We start from the raw sequence: 18,087 nt of genomic DNA on the forward strand, positions 1-18,087 counted from the left end.
ACTCGCACAGACACACACACACACATACACCACGACCCTCGTCTCGATTCCCCCTCTATGTTAAAACAAAACTTGACTAAATGTAAAAAGGGGACAAAGAGCTTGTTTACATAATTTAGAAATGTATTGAATATGGGCTGTGTGATTGTATGCTTGAGTGTGTTTTCCCGTTGTTTTCGCTTTTTTTGTGTGTGAAGATGCATAGTTTTGTATGGTTGATGTTATTTGATGTTGCTGTCTGATGTTGATGTCGTGTACCAAAAAGAAATAAAAACGTGTGAAAAAAAAGAAAAAAAGATTTAAATTAAAATGTGAATAATCGATCCAAAAAAGATTTCATCTCATTCTGATTTCAAAAACATATCGATATGTCAGTTATGTTTCGATCAAAAACAAGCTCAGAAAATTAAAAAGAATAGAGAAAAGCGTGCTTCACTGTGTAGCGCAATCGCTCCTGCGCATTACTAGCTTGTCAATTTCTGTGAGTTTTTCACGTGAAAGTGATAGTGATTTCCTTGCCGAGAAGAAACGACATAGCTATATTGGTTATTGAAAACAAGGCAGTGCGTTCAAATTCATTCTGTAATTTTGACAGATTGATTATATATAGTAATTCAGCTTTACGGGACTTGTATTTAAAATTGTTAGTGTTCAAATCCATGTAACAACCTTTGGTTTTCATGTTACAAAGTCGACATACTTTAAAACACTTGTAATGTACTGAACGTAGACAAACCAAAAAGTGAAAGTATTTCTCAATCTTTATCTACAGGCCAATGATATATAATTGAACCAGTATTTATCAATGAAATCAATTGGTATTGGTAAAATTTCTCAGTAAAGAAAAGAAATGTCAGCTTCGTTAAATGATTTCCCCTGGTACTGGAAAATAACCTATTTGTATTTTATTAAACTTTCCATTCATTAACTTTGTGTTGTAGTCTAGACGAGCCAGGACAATAACCACAGGGAGAGAGAGGGTGCAAGGTACTGACTTGGTCAACACGTCGATTTTTTCTTCGGTGTTGATGTCGATGCACTTGTAGAAGGTGCCTGCGAAGAACTGCACGCCCATGACACAGAAGATGAGCCAGAAGACCAGGCTGACCATGAACACGTTTAGGATGGCTGGGATGGCGCGCATCAGAGAGTTCACCACGATCTAACCACACACACACACACACACACACACACACACACACACACACACACACACACACACACACACACACACACACACACACACACACGCGCGCGCAAGCACACATACACAAACACATAAACAAACAAACTCAAATAAGTGCTTGGAAGTTGCGATGAAGCTCAGGTAGATTTTTCAAGCTTGACACCTGTGATATATCGAACTCCAGTAACGCTGGACTATATCGTGCCTTTATATGTTCTTAAAAGTTATGAATTGGCTTGACTTCACGTTATCTCGTGAGGGGTTGTCTCCGCCTCAAAGTTTTTGTTCAGTGTAATGGCATCATGTAAAATGTCGAAATCAGGGTTATGAGATTTCCATTGTGTGGTCAGTGAAACATATTCTGTCATTACTGACCTACTTTTCACAGTATTACTCGCATTGTGTGGACAATATAAGATGTTTAATGGGTTGTTGACGACCAGCTTTTTTGTCGGTCCTCGGGAAGCATGTCGTCTTTTGTTTCATCGTTATCGGCCACGGCCGGAGAACGGAGGCTCCCCAACAGATTTTCGGTATTCATCGAGCATAAACACCCGTAATGTGACAAATCACACAATTTGTTTCATAATAAACCCATCTCCATTGAATGACAATAAAGTACACGTGATAAGACACAAGAAGGTCCCGGGACCCCAAATTTTAATTTTAAGGGGGTCCAAGGACCCCCTCAGCGGAGTGTTAGAGGGTCCCCAAACAGTGAGAACTTTTCGCAGTTCCGCGAGACATTCACAAAGTGTTATTTGCCATATCGGTTTGATATGGGTCGGCAGAGACCCTACGTTCCTGTCTATTCTAAATGGAAACTAGCAGACACATTGATTGCGTCTCGGTACCCCCTTCAAGAATTTCTAGTACGTTTGCTTCAGTTCTATGTGCGTATTAGACGCAGGAACGCACAATGTGGAGTCCTGGGGCCATGTGTGTCTTACCTTCATGCCCTGAATCCTGCTGACCACCGTCAACGGGAGCCATGTGTGACTCATCGTCATGCCCTGAATCCTGCTGACCACCGTCAACGGGAGCCATGTGTGACTCATCGTCATGCCCTGAATCCTGCTGACCACCGTCAACGGGAGCCATGTGTGACTCATCGTCATGCCCTGAATCCTGCTGACCACCATCAACGGGAGCCATGTGTGACTAATCTTCATGTCCTGAATCCTGCTGACCACCGTCAACGGGAGCCATGTGTGACTTACCTTCATGCCCTGAATCCTGCTGACCACCGTCAACGGGAGCCATGTGTGACTTACCTTCATGCCCTGAATCCTGCTGACAACCGTCAACGGGAGCCATGTGTGACTCATCGTCATGCCCTGAATCCTGCTGACCACAGTCAACGGGAGCCATGTGTGTCTTACCTTCATACCCTGAATCCTGCTGACCACCGTCAACGGGAGCCATGTGTGACTTACCTTCATGCCCTGAATCCTGCTGACCACCGTCAACGGGAACCATGTGTGACTTATCTTCATGCCCTGAATCTTGCTGACCACAGTCAACGGGAGCCATGTGTGTCTTACCTTCATGCCCTGAATCCTGCTGACCACCGTCGACGGGAGCCATGTGTGACTTATACCTTCATGCCCTGAATCCTGCTGACCACCGTCAACGGGAGCCATGTGTGACTTACCTTCATGCCCTGAATCCTGCTGACCACCGTCAACGGGAGCCATGTGTGACTCATCGTCATGCCCTGAATCCTGCTGACCACCGTCAACGGGAGCCATGTGTGACTCATCGTCATGCCCTGAATCCTGCTGACCATCGTCAACGGGAGCCATGTGTGACTCATCGTCATGCCCTGAATCCTGCTGACCACCGTCAACGGGAGCCATGTGTGACTTATCTTCATGCCCTGAATCCTGCTGACCACCGTCAACGGGAGCCATGTGTGACTCATCGTCATGCCCTGAATCCTGCTGACCACCGTCAACGGGAGCCATGTGTGACTAATCGTCATGCCCTGAATCCTGCTGACCACCGTCAACGGGAGCCATGTGTGACTCATCGTCATGCCCTGAATCCTGCTGACCACCGTCAACGGGAGCCATGTGTGACTTACCTTCATGCCCTGAATCCTGCTGACCACCGTCAACGGGAGCCATGTGTGACTCATTGTCATGCCCTGAATCCTGCTGACCACCGTCAACGGGAGCCATGTGTGACTCATCGTCATGCCCTGAATCCTGCTGACCACAGTCAACGGGAGCCATGTGTGACTTATCTTCATGCCCTGAATCCTGCTGACCACCGTCAACGGGAGCCATGTGTGACTCATCGTCATGCCCTGAATCCTGCTGACCACAGTCAACAGGAGCCATGTGTGACTTATCTTCATGCCCTGAATCCTGCTGACCACAGTCAACGGGAGCCATGTGTGACTTACCTTCATGCCCTGAATCCTGCTGACCACAGTCAACGGGAGCCATGTGTGACTTATCTTCATGCCCTGAATCCTGCTGACCACCGTCAACGGGAGCCATGTGTGACTTACCTTCATGCCCTGAATCCTGCTGACCACCGTCAACGGGAGCCATGTGTGACTTACCTTCATGCCCTGAATCCTGCTGACCACCGTCAACGGGAGCCATGTGTGACTTACCTTCATGCCCTGAATCCTGCTGACCACCGTCAACGGGAGCCATGTGTGACTTACCTTCATGCCCTGAATCCTGCTGACCACCGTCAACGGGAGCCATGTGTGACTTACCTTCATGCCCTGAATCCTGCTGATCACCCTCAACGGACGCAGAGCTCGCAGCGCCACTAAGGCCCGGATGGACGGCAATTCATCAAAGTAGTCCTTGGATATGATGGAGGTCATCGAAACCTGCCCACACACACCAGAAAGATGGTCACATTCACAAAAAGGCACAGACACAACCCTGAGAATAGCCCACATATACAAATACTGCTACGTTGCCAGCAATAACTGTCAACAGGGGGTGTGACACAGAGAAGAATAGGACCAGAGTGCTATGTAAATTATGAGAAGTTCTTCCAACCCCATAAATAATATGACAGTACCTGCCTGTGTTTTGGTTTTGTGCATATTGACGTTGCAGTTCCGGGGCAAATGATCCAATTTAATTACATTTTGTATTCAAAGGCGTTTTACCGTGATCAAACGATGCACAGCCCCCAAAAATGGTTACGAACAAATCTACGGTTCTTCAAAGAAAGAAGAATGACAACATGTTTGGCCAAAGCGACTTGCATTTTGACGTGCAAGCAGTAAAATCTCCCTACCTTCAAAGCAGACGACAAGCAGACATCTTCATTTACTTCCAAGGGAGAAATCGTTTTATCCTACATACGTTAGAGAGACACTCGTGAGATAATAATCGTTCAAATCACACGTGTGTATATCATGTAAATGAGGTCATGTCAAGCAAGTCTGGCAGGGACCTGTTTTTCCACTGCTTATGATGCCAAAGTCACCGAGACAAACGTCATTTTAGAAACAAAAATTGCGCTAGCTAATTACCCTCGGTGAATCTTTAGAACTAACACGTCACGCCACACTTTCAGAGTGATGTTTCTTTGCTTTGACGTAATAGATTGCAATAGGCTTTGGAAGAGATCGAGGTTCTAAAACAAGCGTCTTCAATTTAGCTGCCTCGACTACAGGACATTTTCAGTAAAATACACGTAAGTACAGTATGTAGGATAAACAGAATACTACATGACTTGCTGTTTCGTACCAGATTAAAATTTTACACTCGTTGCTTTTTCAAATAGTGAACAGCTCGCTTTCACTCGCAGTTCAATATTTAAAAAAACAACTCGTGTAAATCTGGTACGACACAGCAAGCCATGTAGTATTCTCTATATACACGTTTGGTCAGTCAAAACGTCCGCAGAACACGGCACTTGGGAATTCACACAGATTGGAATACGAAAGCTGAGTTGACGTCATATTTAAGCTCACCGGTTGATAAGCTCACGGGTAAGAGAAAGGAACATTTCGGGTACCAATTCAGTCTCGACCGTCAAGTGAAATTCTGTCTGCCAAAGAGTGCGTTTAGAAATGGGTTGCAGAACATACACATTTGTATCTGATAAGTATACACGTTTAAGACGCATCATCTTATTTGCCGGTGATTGTTTTTTAATCAAAGTAATCTGTTAACGAGATGAACCAAAGAAGGTCACACTCGAGGGTAGAAGATAATCTGAGAAAGAAACACCTTTAAACTTTTTTAAATGCTTGAAATAAAACGTGGCAAGGTGAAGCCATAATTTATCACCTTTCAGTATGACGTAATGTGTGTTCCAAACTCGAAATGACGTGCTTTTATAAACTAATCGGTTGCACGGAGCTTGGAAGTATAATTTCCATTCAACGATCCGAATTTGTTAAGTTTGAGCATATTTTCAACGTCAAACACCATAAGCTATATATTTTTGGAATCAGAAAATTATAAGGAACAGACAGAAGTTGATTTTAAGTGTCTTATTCTATGAATAAAGATAGTGGTTATTTAACGGGTTTCTTAATTTGTTAGTATAACTTTCAATGAAATACAACGAAACTATATATTTTTTATCTGAGAAAACCTCAACTGAATGTTTTTATGAACATGACCCCCCTGTGACCCCAACATTTGACGGGGGTCAACCAAGCTAGGGTATTATGGGCAGGTTGTCAAACCCTTACAGCGTTCAAAGTATCAAAGCTCTAGCTTCAACATCGCCTGAGATAACGTCGATTTCAAGTTTTTATGAATCAAACATGACCCGCCTGTGACCCCAATACCTGAAGAGGGTCAATCAAACTTGGGTCAAAACGAGAGATTATCAAACCCTAGTTGTGTGCACAGTTTCAAAGGTCTAGCTTCAAAAACATCTGAGATAACCTCAACGTTAAGTTTATTTGTCTGCGGACGGACAGACGGCCGGCTGGTCATACGAACGGACACAGAAGAGTAAACAGACACTCACCAGGGCCGGACTACCGGGGAGGGGGGGGGGAGGTTATGGGGGTTGCGCAACCCCCCCCCCCCCTAGCCTAAACATGTACCTCACTTATTTAAAACATTTTTTATTATTGTTTATTTTATGCCGTTTCATGCAAGGAGCGACCATTTTCCTATCTCAGAATATGACCTACCCATCAGCTTCAGGGGGCGAACCCCACCAGGGGGAACATCCCCCTGGACCACCACTGGCAACCCCCCCCCCCCCCCCCTCCTCTTAGCCTAGTCGAGTCCGGCCCTGCTCACCGATTACTCAGGTGAGTATAAAACAGCTGCCTTATAGCGGATAGAGGACTCACCATAACTACGATAAAATCGATGATGGTCCAGACACTGGTGAAGTATCGTGTGAGGCCAAAGGCCAGCCAGCGCAGAACCATCTCAGCCAAAAAGAGACTGGCGAACACGTTATTGACCATAAGCGTGATCTTCTTCAAAGGTGCAGTATCGGGTAATAATTGGTAATCGTAGTCCTCAATCCCCTGCAATAGAAGGGAAGAATAGTGACCTCGGTGTCTGTCATACAAACGACTGCTTTCATGTTTTTACTATAGTAGTTGAAATGAAATGTATTAGACCGAACGCTTTCGTGACTCTTCTCTGACATCTGCTTAACGTATGCAAACCAAGTCCCCCCACCCCCTCCCCCCTTGTTTTACGATGTTAACCCCGAACTTTCAAATGCATGCCTATCACTGTGTACTTCTAACACTTCATCATGCTTGTGTATAGGCAATACACTGCATAGAGAGATCTGTCCCTAGACTAATTTGAAACAGTTCGACGGGCGCAGTGGCGTGGTGGTAAGACGTCGGCCTCCTAATCGGGAGGTCGTGAGTTCGAATCCCGGTCGCTGCCGCCTGATGGGTTAAGAGTGGAGAACTTTCCGATCTCCCAGGTCAAATTATGTGCAGACCTGCTAGTGACTTAACCCCCTTCGTGTGTATACGCAAGCACAAGACCAAGTGCGCACGGAAAAGATCCTGTAATCCATGTCGGAGTTCGGTGGGTTATGAAAACACGAACATACCCAGCATGCCTACTCAACGAAAGCGGAGTGAGCTGACTATGCTCTCAGAGTATTCACGACTTTCCGACTTTGACATTGTAGTGGGGGTCAAGTGGGCGTCGGCATCATTGTCCAATCAGAAATTGAGATGCGCTCCCGCTTTCGGTCCTGCCCAGTCGGAAGTGAAGAAATGGCGCAAAACAATTTGCGCAGAAAAAGGTGATGAAAAAAAGAACACAACCTGGTTGACAACCAAATGATTGCGACCTTGCATTCTAGCATCGTTTAATGTGGAACAACGACACATCCGATAAACATATAGCCAGTTGTTACCAACATGAGAAACTAGGGTTTGGAATGCTACTCAGAATGTATCGAAGCGGTAAACCCGGACGCTGTTTGTACACGTAAATCCGGAGAAGCTATCGAAGTAGGTGACATGTCGTTTCACTCCGAGTGTGCCAGCACCGGCCCTCTACCCGACATACCGCCACTAGGCAGGGAAAGTGCATGACAGCAGGGCAAGTTCGATTTTGCATTGCTGCTAGTGCTACCTTGTCTAGATCTGGAACTTTTTCAATTGGAGATTTTTTTCCATTATACTGGAATGAGTGGGTGCTTTTCTAGATCTAAGCATCGACCGAATTAAATAAAGATGTTCCTTGCATTTCATTCTCCTAAATCTGTTATTCTAACCAGTTTGTTTAAAAATATAATTGTTTGTTTTTTGTTTGTTTTTAGTTGATAAGCTTACAAGATTTTTTGATTTTTTTAAAGTAAGTGGTTTCACACGTATAACATGAGACCCACATGCACTAGACAATGGAAGTTGAGGTCCTCGTTCAGTACGACGAATGCCAGTATTTCAGACTCCTTTGGGAGGAATTTGTGGGGTTTGGGTGTTGAACTTGAAGTGGTAGAGTGTTTGCACAGGTATGAATGTTCGTACGTACGAACGTGCACACATGTATGCAGGCATTTGTTTGTCAAGCAGGAACATGCAACATGTTTTGACCGTATGTGAGTGCGTGTGTAATAAAACCAACGACAAACAATACAAAAAGCTCCAGCTCTGCTTCTTCACCAGTCACAGACGCATTGCGCTGTTCAGCTTTCCAGAAATATATTAACTGTCAGAAACCGCTTCATGAATATTTTATTTCAGGAAAAAGTCAACCGAATCTACACAAAAAAGGTTATTGCGTTTTTCTGTCTTAGAGACTGTATCTCATGATATGGAGCTACTAGAAGAAGCATGTCTGTGGCATAGTTTGACCCAACAGATAGAGAAGTCAACAGAGGTATTCTGCCGTCAGCAGTTTTATTGCTGGTTTGAATTTGATCTTGCAAAGCATTTTTTGTGTGTGTGCTTAAATAATGAATTTGTCTGTTTAGTAAACATTCTTTCATTTTGAATATTACATAATTTTCCAACACACAAAGAAATCGTCATTGAATATTTTATGCAAAATTGAATAATCCGCAAACATTTTTGTATGAACAAATATTATTTTAAGAGTGTGAGGATGGACGTATTTTGAGTGAAGTAGCAGAAATTCTTTTTAAGTTCTTTAGCTACATGCACACGTTCTCTTACGTGCTTAGCATTTAGATCCAGATTAATAATACTGCTGTGACAGGCTGTGGTTTCCATACATACTTTGAATACAGGAAATAAAAAAAAATAAACAAGAAGGGCAAAGCCCATACGACTCACATGCTTGACCTTGACATGACCATGACCTTCAGGGTCAAGGTCAAATAACTAAACCTAGCAATGACATCATACACTAAGAACTGCTTTACACATTTTTTCTACCAAAATACATGTGACCTTGACCCAAGGTCAAGGTCATCCAAGGTCATGCAACACAAAGCTGTTAATTCAAGACATAGGAAGTACAATGGTGCTTATTGGCTCTTTCTACCATGAGATATGGTCACTTTTACTTTTAGTGGTTCACTACCTTATTTTGGTCACATTTCATAAGGGTCAAAGTGACCTTGACCTTGATCATATGTGACCAAATGTGTCTCATGATGAAAGCATAACATGTGCCCCACATAATTTTTAAGTTTGAAACAGTTATCTTCCATAGTTCAGGGTCAAGGTCACTTCAAAATATGTATACAATCCAACTTTGAAGAGCTCCTGTGACCTTGACCTTGAAGCAAGGTAAATCAAACTGGTATCAAAAGATGGGGCTTACTTTGCCCTATATATCATATATAGGTGAGGTATTAAATCTCAAAAACTTCAGAGAAAATGCGAAAATGTGAAAAATGGTCGTTTTTAAGACAACAATTACGGCCCCTGTGACCTTGAACTTGAAGTGAGGTCAAGTTGCCGCACATGTTTTTTGAGATCTTGTAACCATACACCATCAGGTCACATCAGGTGTTGATAGACTTAATAGTGTCCAAGAAAACAAAACGTTAAAGTTTTCCGGACGGACGCCGGGACGGACGGACGGACGGACGGACGACTCGGGTGAGTACATAGACTCACTTTTGCTTCGCATGTGAGTCAAAAATCACCACAACCAAAGAAAATACCACGATCATTCTATAAATATGCTAATATCAAAATTTTGTGTGAAAATGTTAGCAAAAATGGCGACCCAAAAACGGGAACGCACACTAGGAGCGTTTTTGCTGACTTACCTCACGTTCTGTATTGTTGATAACAATCGTGTCTGTGCTGTTTTTGTTTAAATAGTATCTTTTAAAACAGATGCATTTTTTTAAATGTTGCCATTTAATGTTGTCTTTTTGGAATGCGAGTGTGTTCCGAGGCTTAACCTGCATACGACTGATGTCACACTTAGGGTACCTCACTTCGATCAGCGTAACACTCCAAATGAGTTTCAAAGTAGAAAAGCAGCTACACTACCAAAACACTGCATACACAATCTATAAGACTGAGCCAGAATCAATTAAACCACTGAGCTATGCGGATATTTGACAAATAATTAACAACTAGTAATGTCCATTTTGTGAGATGCAAAACACGCTATAAAAAACGCTGGCGCTGGACCCGAGTACTCTTCAGACTGGCTCGCTCCCCCAGTATGAAAGTTTTTGTCTTGTGCATGTGGATTAAAAAAAAAAAATTTTTTAATTTATTTTACACAATTAAAACAATTATTAGAGTAAAATAAAACATTAACACGTTCATAATAAACAATAGTAAACAAGAATTAAAAAAAAAAAAAAAAAAAAAAAATAGACCGCCCATGCCGGGAATCGAACCCGGGTCACTTGGATTTAAAAAACAAAAAAACAAAAAAAAAATTATTTATTTATTTTACACAATTAAAAAAAGTATTAGAGTGAAATAAAACATTAAAACGTTCATAATAAACAATAGTAAACGAGAATTTAAAAAAAAAAATAAAAAAAAATATAGACCGCCCATGCCGGGAATCGATCCCCAATCACTTTGGCTTTCACCGAGACCAAACCCTGCATTGTAATTTCTTTGCCGAGACCATTTCCCCACCCGTTGTCTGGCTTGCACTGAAATCATGCTTTTCTCGTCACTGCGTGACGTGTTCGCCGCTCAAGTCTCCCCTTTAGTTCAGGCTGTTCGCAAAGCGACCAGCCTCCCACCGCAAAAACTCCCACCGTTAAGAGTGGCTTTTGTGTTTTTTGGGGCATTTAGGTCCCAGGTAACATTATGAAGTTTTAATACGATCAATCGGACCTATTATCAAGTTAGTGTATCAACTTTTGAACGAACTGCGCCCAGTAGTTTCTCAGCAATTCTTTCTTTCTTTATTTGATGTTTAACGTCGTTTACAACCACGAAGGTTATATCGCGACGATTCCCAGCAATAAGCTGTTAAGTCGAGACAGACAGACACACACAGTCACACACACACACACAGACACACAATAAAAGTCTGCTGGACCCTAGTACTGCGTACTCGGAGATAAAGCGGCAGGCTCGTCTAACTAAAACTGTGCAACGCGACTGAAAGGCCCAATGGCTGTGACTGTGTCGTTCCCCTTGTGTGATTTAGGCACGGTCAGTTCGACCTTCGCTTCCCCCCCTTCTCCTATTCCATTGTGTGTGTGTGTGTGTGTGTGTGTGTGTGTGTGTGTGATTATGCGTCCTGGTAAAAAATAGTTCAGTGCAGTTCAGTTCAGCTCGCTAAATTAGATTTCCTCGCAGCGAGATTTGCCCAAGAAACGATACGTCCTCGCCACACTCGCCAAATCTAGCGTCTAATGCCTCGGTCATACAGGCGACTCAGTCGTTGCGATTCAGTCTTGCGATTCAGTCTTTGGCCGATCGCACATCACATCGAAGGCCATTGACCCGTCACACGATGAACGATAGACGAACGACTGGCGAACGATAACTCCACGCGAGCGGGGCGGAAGTGATGTGTCATAGTGAACACGGCAAACGCGCTTTGCGAGAGCAGACGCTAAATGTTCGAACGTCGCTCTACCTTTCTGAAAAATTCCTTTCAGCATTACGCCTTTGCAAGAAATAAAGTTCCCAGACAGCTGCAATTAATGTTTTCCGACCGCTGTACACGCCTAAAACGTCTCCTTCATATCTGAGTAAAAAACTGTTCTTCCAAAAAGTTTTGAATCGACGAAGAGACGCTGTACGCCACTGTCCGCCATTATTTTACGTCACGGCGTCAAGGCCGCAGCAACGCGTTCTGATTGGCTCTGTTGGCTCTGCCCCTGCGATTGACCGACGACTGGATCGCAGGAATAGAACATGTTCTAAACCTCAAAGCTACGAGGGAATCGCATGAGACTGAGTCGCAGCTGTTTTCTACGACTGAGTCGGCTGTGTGACGGGGTAAATCGCGCGACTCAGTCGCATGTGTGACAGCCCTCTAAGAAACGGAGGACTGGTTGAACAAGCGCAGCACATAATACCCCCATTCTACACATCCGTTCTAGGTCCCGTTTCCGTAGCGACCAAGGAACGGCACGGGAATGGGAGGGATCGGGAGGGGACCGTAATGGAACGCCAATGGACGTTAACGGAACTGCTTTGAACGGTAGGAACGGTTGGGACGGGTGAGTTCGGGCTGCATGTTCAAAATTGTAGCCATTCCCCGCCCGTTCAAAATGAACGATAATGGAACCTTAACACGTCGACAACGGAACTCATGGATCGTTAAAGGAAATTAACGCAATGGTAACGCAACGCTAGCGCTCTCACACACTGAGTTGTCATACCCGCATTCCAAACATCCGTTCTAGCTTCCGTTTCCAGCCGCCCTGAAGACGGCTGCCACTATATGGTCAGACGCTGCTCAAAGATGCCAAAAATAGCCGTTTGCGCAGCGTCTCATTGTTGTGGCAGCCGTCCTTAGGACGGCTGGGAAGGGAAGCTAGAACGGTTGAGTGGAATGGGGGTATTACATTGAAAGGCGAAAGGCCTAGCGACTGAGCCAGCTGTCTGCTTCTGTCTTTTAGGTCAGCACGTATTTTGCGAGGAATTGTGTAATATTATCGAAGTCACGTAGGCAGTCTCTGGTTATACGGATATTAACAGATCGAAATGATATGTATAAATTTTGAATGAAATCAGTGACACGGGAATGAGTGTTTTTGTTTGGGTACGAAAATGGGTTCAACAATGGTTGTGCAGAGTTTACTCACCAGTGTCGCGCTGCCTGCGAGGATGAGAAAGAGTATACCGTACTCAAATATATCATTGTCAACCAGCTTCATCACCGCAGATCGAAGTTTCATCCAATAAATTCCGTAGGTAGTGTTGTTAAACCACTCTCGTGCGCCAAAGCTAAAAGAGCAGAAAAGTGCACGTGGAAATTATTTCAGGGCTGGCAGGTGAATCCCCACTGAACGTCCCGCGCTCGTAAGCTGTTTTGTGCGTGTAGTTGAATAAACATTGGCACCAGTGTACTTCATACAAATTGCTTTAAACACCCTATGTCCACACGATGCGAACAGTAGATTTTGAAACTTCCCCCCACAAAATGTGTTGTTTTTGTGTGCAACATTTGTGTTTTTATATAGCTTTATCCTACATACGTGAGAGACACACGTGAGATAATAATCGTTCAAATCACACGTGTGTGTATCATGTAAATGAGGTCATGTCAAGCAAGTCTGGCAGGGACCTGTTTTTCCACTGCTCATGATGCCAAAGTCACCGAGACAAACGTCATTATAGAAAAAACAAGAAGGGCAAAGCCCATACGACTCACATGCTTTACACATTTTTCCTACCAAAATACATGTGACCTTGACCCAAGGTCAAGGTCATCCAAGGTCATGCAACACAAAGCTGTTAATTCAAGACATAGGAAGTACAATGGTGCTTATTGGCTCTTTCTACCATGAGATAATTATGGTCACTTTTAGTGGTTCACTATCTATTTTGGTCACATTTCATAAGGGTCAAAGTGACCTTGACCTTGATCATATGTGACCAAATGTGTCTCATGATGAAAGCATAACATGTGCCCCACATAATTTTTAAGTTTGAAACAGTTATCTTCCATAGTTCAGGGTCAAGGTCACTTCAAAATATGTATACAATCCAACTTTGAAGAGCTCCTGTGACCTTGACCTTGAAGCAAGGTAAACCAAACTGGTATCAAAAGATGGGGCTTACTTTGCCCTATATATCATATATAGGTGAGGTATTGAATCTCAAAAACTTCAGAGAAAATGTGAAAAATGTGAAAAATAGCTGTTTTTTAGGCAACATTTATGGCCCCTGCGACCTTGACCTTGAAGCAAGGTCAAGATGCCATGTATGTTTTTTGGGGCCTTGTCATCATACACCATCTTGCCAAATTTGGTACTGATAGACTGAATAGTGTCCAAGAAATATCCAACGTTAAAGTTTTCCGGACGGACGGACGGACGTCCGGACGGACGTCCGGACGGACGGACGGACGGACGGACGACTCGGGTGAGTACATAGACTCACTTTTGCTTCGCATGTGAGTCAAAAATTGCGCTCGCTAATTACCCTCGATGAATTTTTAGAACTAACACGTCACGCCACACTTTTAGAGTGACGTTTCTCTGCTTTGACGTAATAGATTTCACGAGGCTTTAGAAGAGATCGAGGTTCCAAAACAAGCGTCTTCAAGTTAGCTGCCTCGACTGCAGGACATTTTCAGTAAAATACACGTAAGTACAGTATGTAGGATAAACAGAATACTACATGGCTTGCTGTGTCGTACCAGATTTACACTCGTTGCTTTTTCAAATTGTGAACAGCTCGCTTTCGCTCGCAGTTCAATATTTAAAAAAAACAAAACTCGTGTAAATCTGGTACGACACAGCAAGCCATGTAGTATTCTCTATTTATCGTACACCAACACGTGACAATGGGTTGTCCGTTGTGATCTAAAAAAAAAAAAAAAAAAAAAAAAGAAACTGCATAGTCGTACTATATAAACTTGGCCAACAAATTATTGCAACAAATTTCAAACCCAAATTAAAGCTGTAATCCCCGTGTCATTTCATCAAAACTTTATATGCCAGTTACGGCCGTTCACTGCACCTTTAGGATCATCTTTTGGATTAAATATTTCTTGTACAGGTGTGATAGGGTGGAGTGGAAGGGGGAGATAGGCCAGGAAGCATAAATGAGACGCCAAGACAGAGGTTGCGATAACGTGACTTTTATTTAACGTACACCAGAAAGCAGACACCAGAAATAATGGGAGAGACGGGACTAACTCCCTACACAATAGGTAACTAAGGATACGCTTCCCGCCTTACGGTCTTAAACCATCGGAGCGTGACACACTGACAAGGACCGATAACTTCACAAGTTACTACAGGGGGCGCTACGCTATCTATAACGTCACACAGGATGTGACGCGCCCGCAACACAGGACACGCTATTACAAAACAAAGAACTAGGCTAGCGCGGGAAAACTGGGTCTCAATGGCGAAACAACGACACTGACGCTATAACGCCACTAGGATAAAATAGCTACATACATACGTGCACACCATAGCATCATTCATACGATCAGAACATATTATAGACAAGCAAAATTCAATATAAACAAAAGAAACAGCATCTACTTACAGTTCACTCCTCAATGAAGAACTAAACACACACGAAGTTACGGCGAGACTGTTAACACATCGCCGGTCTGAATCACTCACCTCGCTGATGATAATCAGCTATTAAACCACAGGTCAAAGTTGATACTCACAATCCAGCACAGGCTATCTGTATTTTAAAAGATGTTACACAAACACAAAGAACTGTTTCAAATAGAACACCGGTCTCAAGGCTTAAGCGCACTGACACGTCTTCACACTTCGCCGGAAATCACCGGTCAGACTGACCGAACTCGCACTATCGGGGGTGAATGTGTGCGCATCCGTTAAGGGATTAACCAATTAAAACGCAAAAAAAAGAGTAAATTTTAAGGGGCTTATTGTCCGTCAGGTCTTAATTGCCTATTTTGGACATGAATTGGTTTATACGATTCGAGTTTTACGCCCTCACGGCTTTTTGATGTTTGGCGTGTTTAGGTGGTATCAGCCATCTGCACTTATGGTAGAATGACCAAGATCTTTAACGTGCCATTGTGGTGACACGGGGGTGGGAGATGGATACCGTCTCTGGGTCTGCACATAAAGTTGACCCGTGTCCGTCCCGCACAAAGACATACACGACACCACGGAACGAAGACATAATTATACGCATGGTCAAGGGGAATAATTGGGGTAGGGAACGAGAGAAAGGAACAACAGTACGTCAAATCGCCACACGGCTACACAGGGATCACGTGACCGCCGCTCAAGTAAGGGTACCCTCAAAATCGACCAGACAAAAACGGAAGAGTCGAATGAAAAATCGACAGAAAATCACAATTGGCAAAACTGTGCAACTTTCCCATACGAGAAGAAAGTCAAACCAATTATGTACCCTGAAGAGATTGTTTTGTTTTACCGGCCCCTGTAGCGCAGTGGTTAGCGCATCGGGCTGCGGGCCGGTCGTGGGTTCGAATCCCATCAGGGCCATGTGGGTTTTTCGGGCTACGGTCGGCTCCTACCCAGAGTGGAAGTGCTATGGTTCCTATGGGAAGGCTGGGATCACACAGCCGAGTGTCATTCACTTAACGAATGCGACTTTGAGGGTGCTCAGGTTCTGTATACCTGACCAACACCGCAGGTGCGGCAGTTCTCGGGCCTGGTTGACGCCAGGATATATTATGACAGTAAGCGTAGAGTGCTGCCCTGTCACGTAGTCTCAAAACCAAATTGGAAATCCAAAGCATCTTTATAATCATCCTCCTCTCATTAATCATTCAAACTATAGCGAACGACGAAGAAGAAGAAGAATTCAAACTATAAATTGTCTTTGCTCTTGTGGCCCTTCATGCCCGGAGCTCTCATGGTGACCTTGGTCTCAGTGTTCCTGATCGATCCTTCCCTGAATAGTAGTTCTGCTGTCAGTCTTCAACGTGTGACGTTCTGGGGGGTCGACGGAGAGACGTGGTGGCGGTCTGCTCTCTGGAGGGGACGCTCACTCAGTCTGGCTCCGCGACTTAAAGTCAATGTCGTTTGTAGGGGGCATAGTAGGTAGTGGGCTGCGTCCGTTAGCTCGGGACAGACCCACTACTGAACACCGTCTAAGTGACTCAGCAGAAGTGCAGTGTCATCTTCCGAGGGTAGCCAACCGCAGCGACCCGACATCCCCCCCTGGAGCGTCTGTAAAATCGACACGTCTGGCAGCGAAACGAAATTCAGAGGTGGTTGGAGGAGTGCAGGAACGGGGCGGTGTGAGAGCACAACGGGACAAAGGAACAGGTGTAAAGACGAAAAAAAAAGAAAAAAATTGTTTTGTTTTGCTACCTTGCGTATTTCGTGTGCTAAGCTAATCCTACTGATGCAGGTGTTGATCGCGAGAGCGGTCATAAACGGGACTTTTTGCATCATATTTTTAGGCATAAAGGCTGCATTTTTGCAATGACTTGGTGGATTGCCTTGACATTTTTAGAATATGTTAGCAACATATTAGAGATACTTCGTACGAAATTATGGATTGTTACAGGTATTTGTTAAAATCTTAGGCAATTTTTCGAAAGAAGTTTTTAATCTCGTCATAGGATTGTTCATTTGGGTCCAACAAATTCATCACTTTGCATGTCTTTAGAAAAATGATTGATACACACACTGACGCAAATTTGCAAGGCCTGTAAACACGCTTGATATTTAAGCGATGATTCTGGTGCCACAGCGATGCCCAGCCAAGCGTGACCGTAGAATGTTTAGAGATGCACGCAGCGATAACAGCAGTCAGCGCGAAACAGCGTGAACGTTCCATTTTTTCCATGTGTTTGCATGACTAGCAAATTAGCGCCAGCGGCTACACGCAAATGAAACTTGGACAAAATCTGTATCAATCATTTATCAGTAGAACTAGATATGTAAAGTCATGAATTTTTTGACACAAGTGAACAATCCTATGACGAGTTTAACAACATTTTCCGAAACATTGCGTAACATCTGGATAAACGTAACGATCCAAACTTTCGCACGAAGTATCTCTAGTATGTTGGTAAAATATTCTGAAAGTTTCAAAGCAATCCACCAGGTCATTGCTAAAATGATGCGCTTTTTGACATGATACCCATAACAAGAAGGGCAAAGCCCATACGACTCACATGCTTGACCTAAACCTAGCAATGACATCATACACTAAGAACTGCTTTACACATTTTTCCTACCAAAATACATGTGACCTTGACCCAAGGTCAAGGTCATCCAAGGTCATGCAACACAAAGCTGTTAATTCAAGACATAGGAAGTACAATGGTGCTTATTGGCTCTTTCTACCATGAGATATGGTCACTTTTAGTGGTTCACTACCTTATTTTGGTCACATTTCATAAGGGTCAAAGTGA

At 43.7% G+C, this 18,087-nt stretch overlaps 1 protein-coding gene across 4 annotated transcripts in view; it reads right to left on the reverse strand.

Annotated features, from left to right (window-relative positions):
* Positions 1-18,087, reverse strand: part of LOC138946890 (sodium channel protein 1 brain-like) — a 206,328-nt gene that overhangs the window by 84,907 nt on the left and 103,334 nt on the right. For all 4 annotated transcript variants that reach the window (XR_011449462.1, XR_011449465.1, XM_070318295.1 and 1 more), the window contains exons 23-26: positions 12,836-12,977; positions 6,489-6,671; positions 3,921-4,040; positions 996-1,162 (exon numbers count right to left, since the gene is read on the reverse strand). Coding sequence is in view for 2 of the 4 variants with exons in the window: in XM_070318295.1 (XP_070174396.1) it covers positions 996-1,162; positions 3,921-4,040; positions 6,489-6,671; positions 12,836-12,977 (612 nt within the window). In the remaining 2 variants the exon portion in view is untranslated. The remainder of the gene's footprint in view (positions 1-995; positions 1,163-3,920; positions 4,041-6,488; positions 6,672-12,835; positions 12,978-18,087) is intronic.

Source organism: Littorina saxatilis, linkage group LG1, assembly GCF_037325665.1.
Source record: "Littorina saxatilis isolate snail1 linkage group LG1, US_GU_Lsax_2.0, whole genome shotgun sequence".
Taxonomy (NCBI): Eukaryota; Metazoa; Mollusca; class Gastropoda; order Littorinimorpha; family Littorinidae; genus Littorina; species Littorina saxatilis.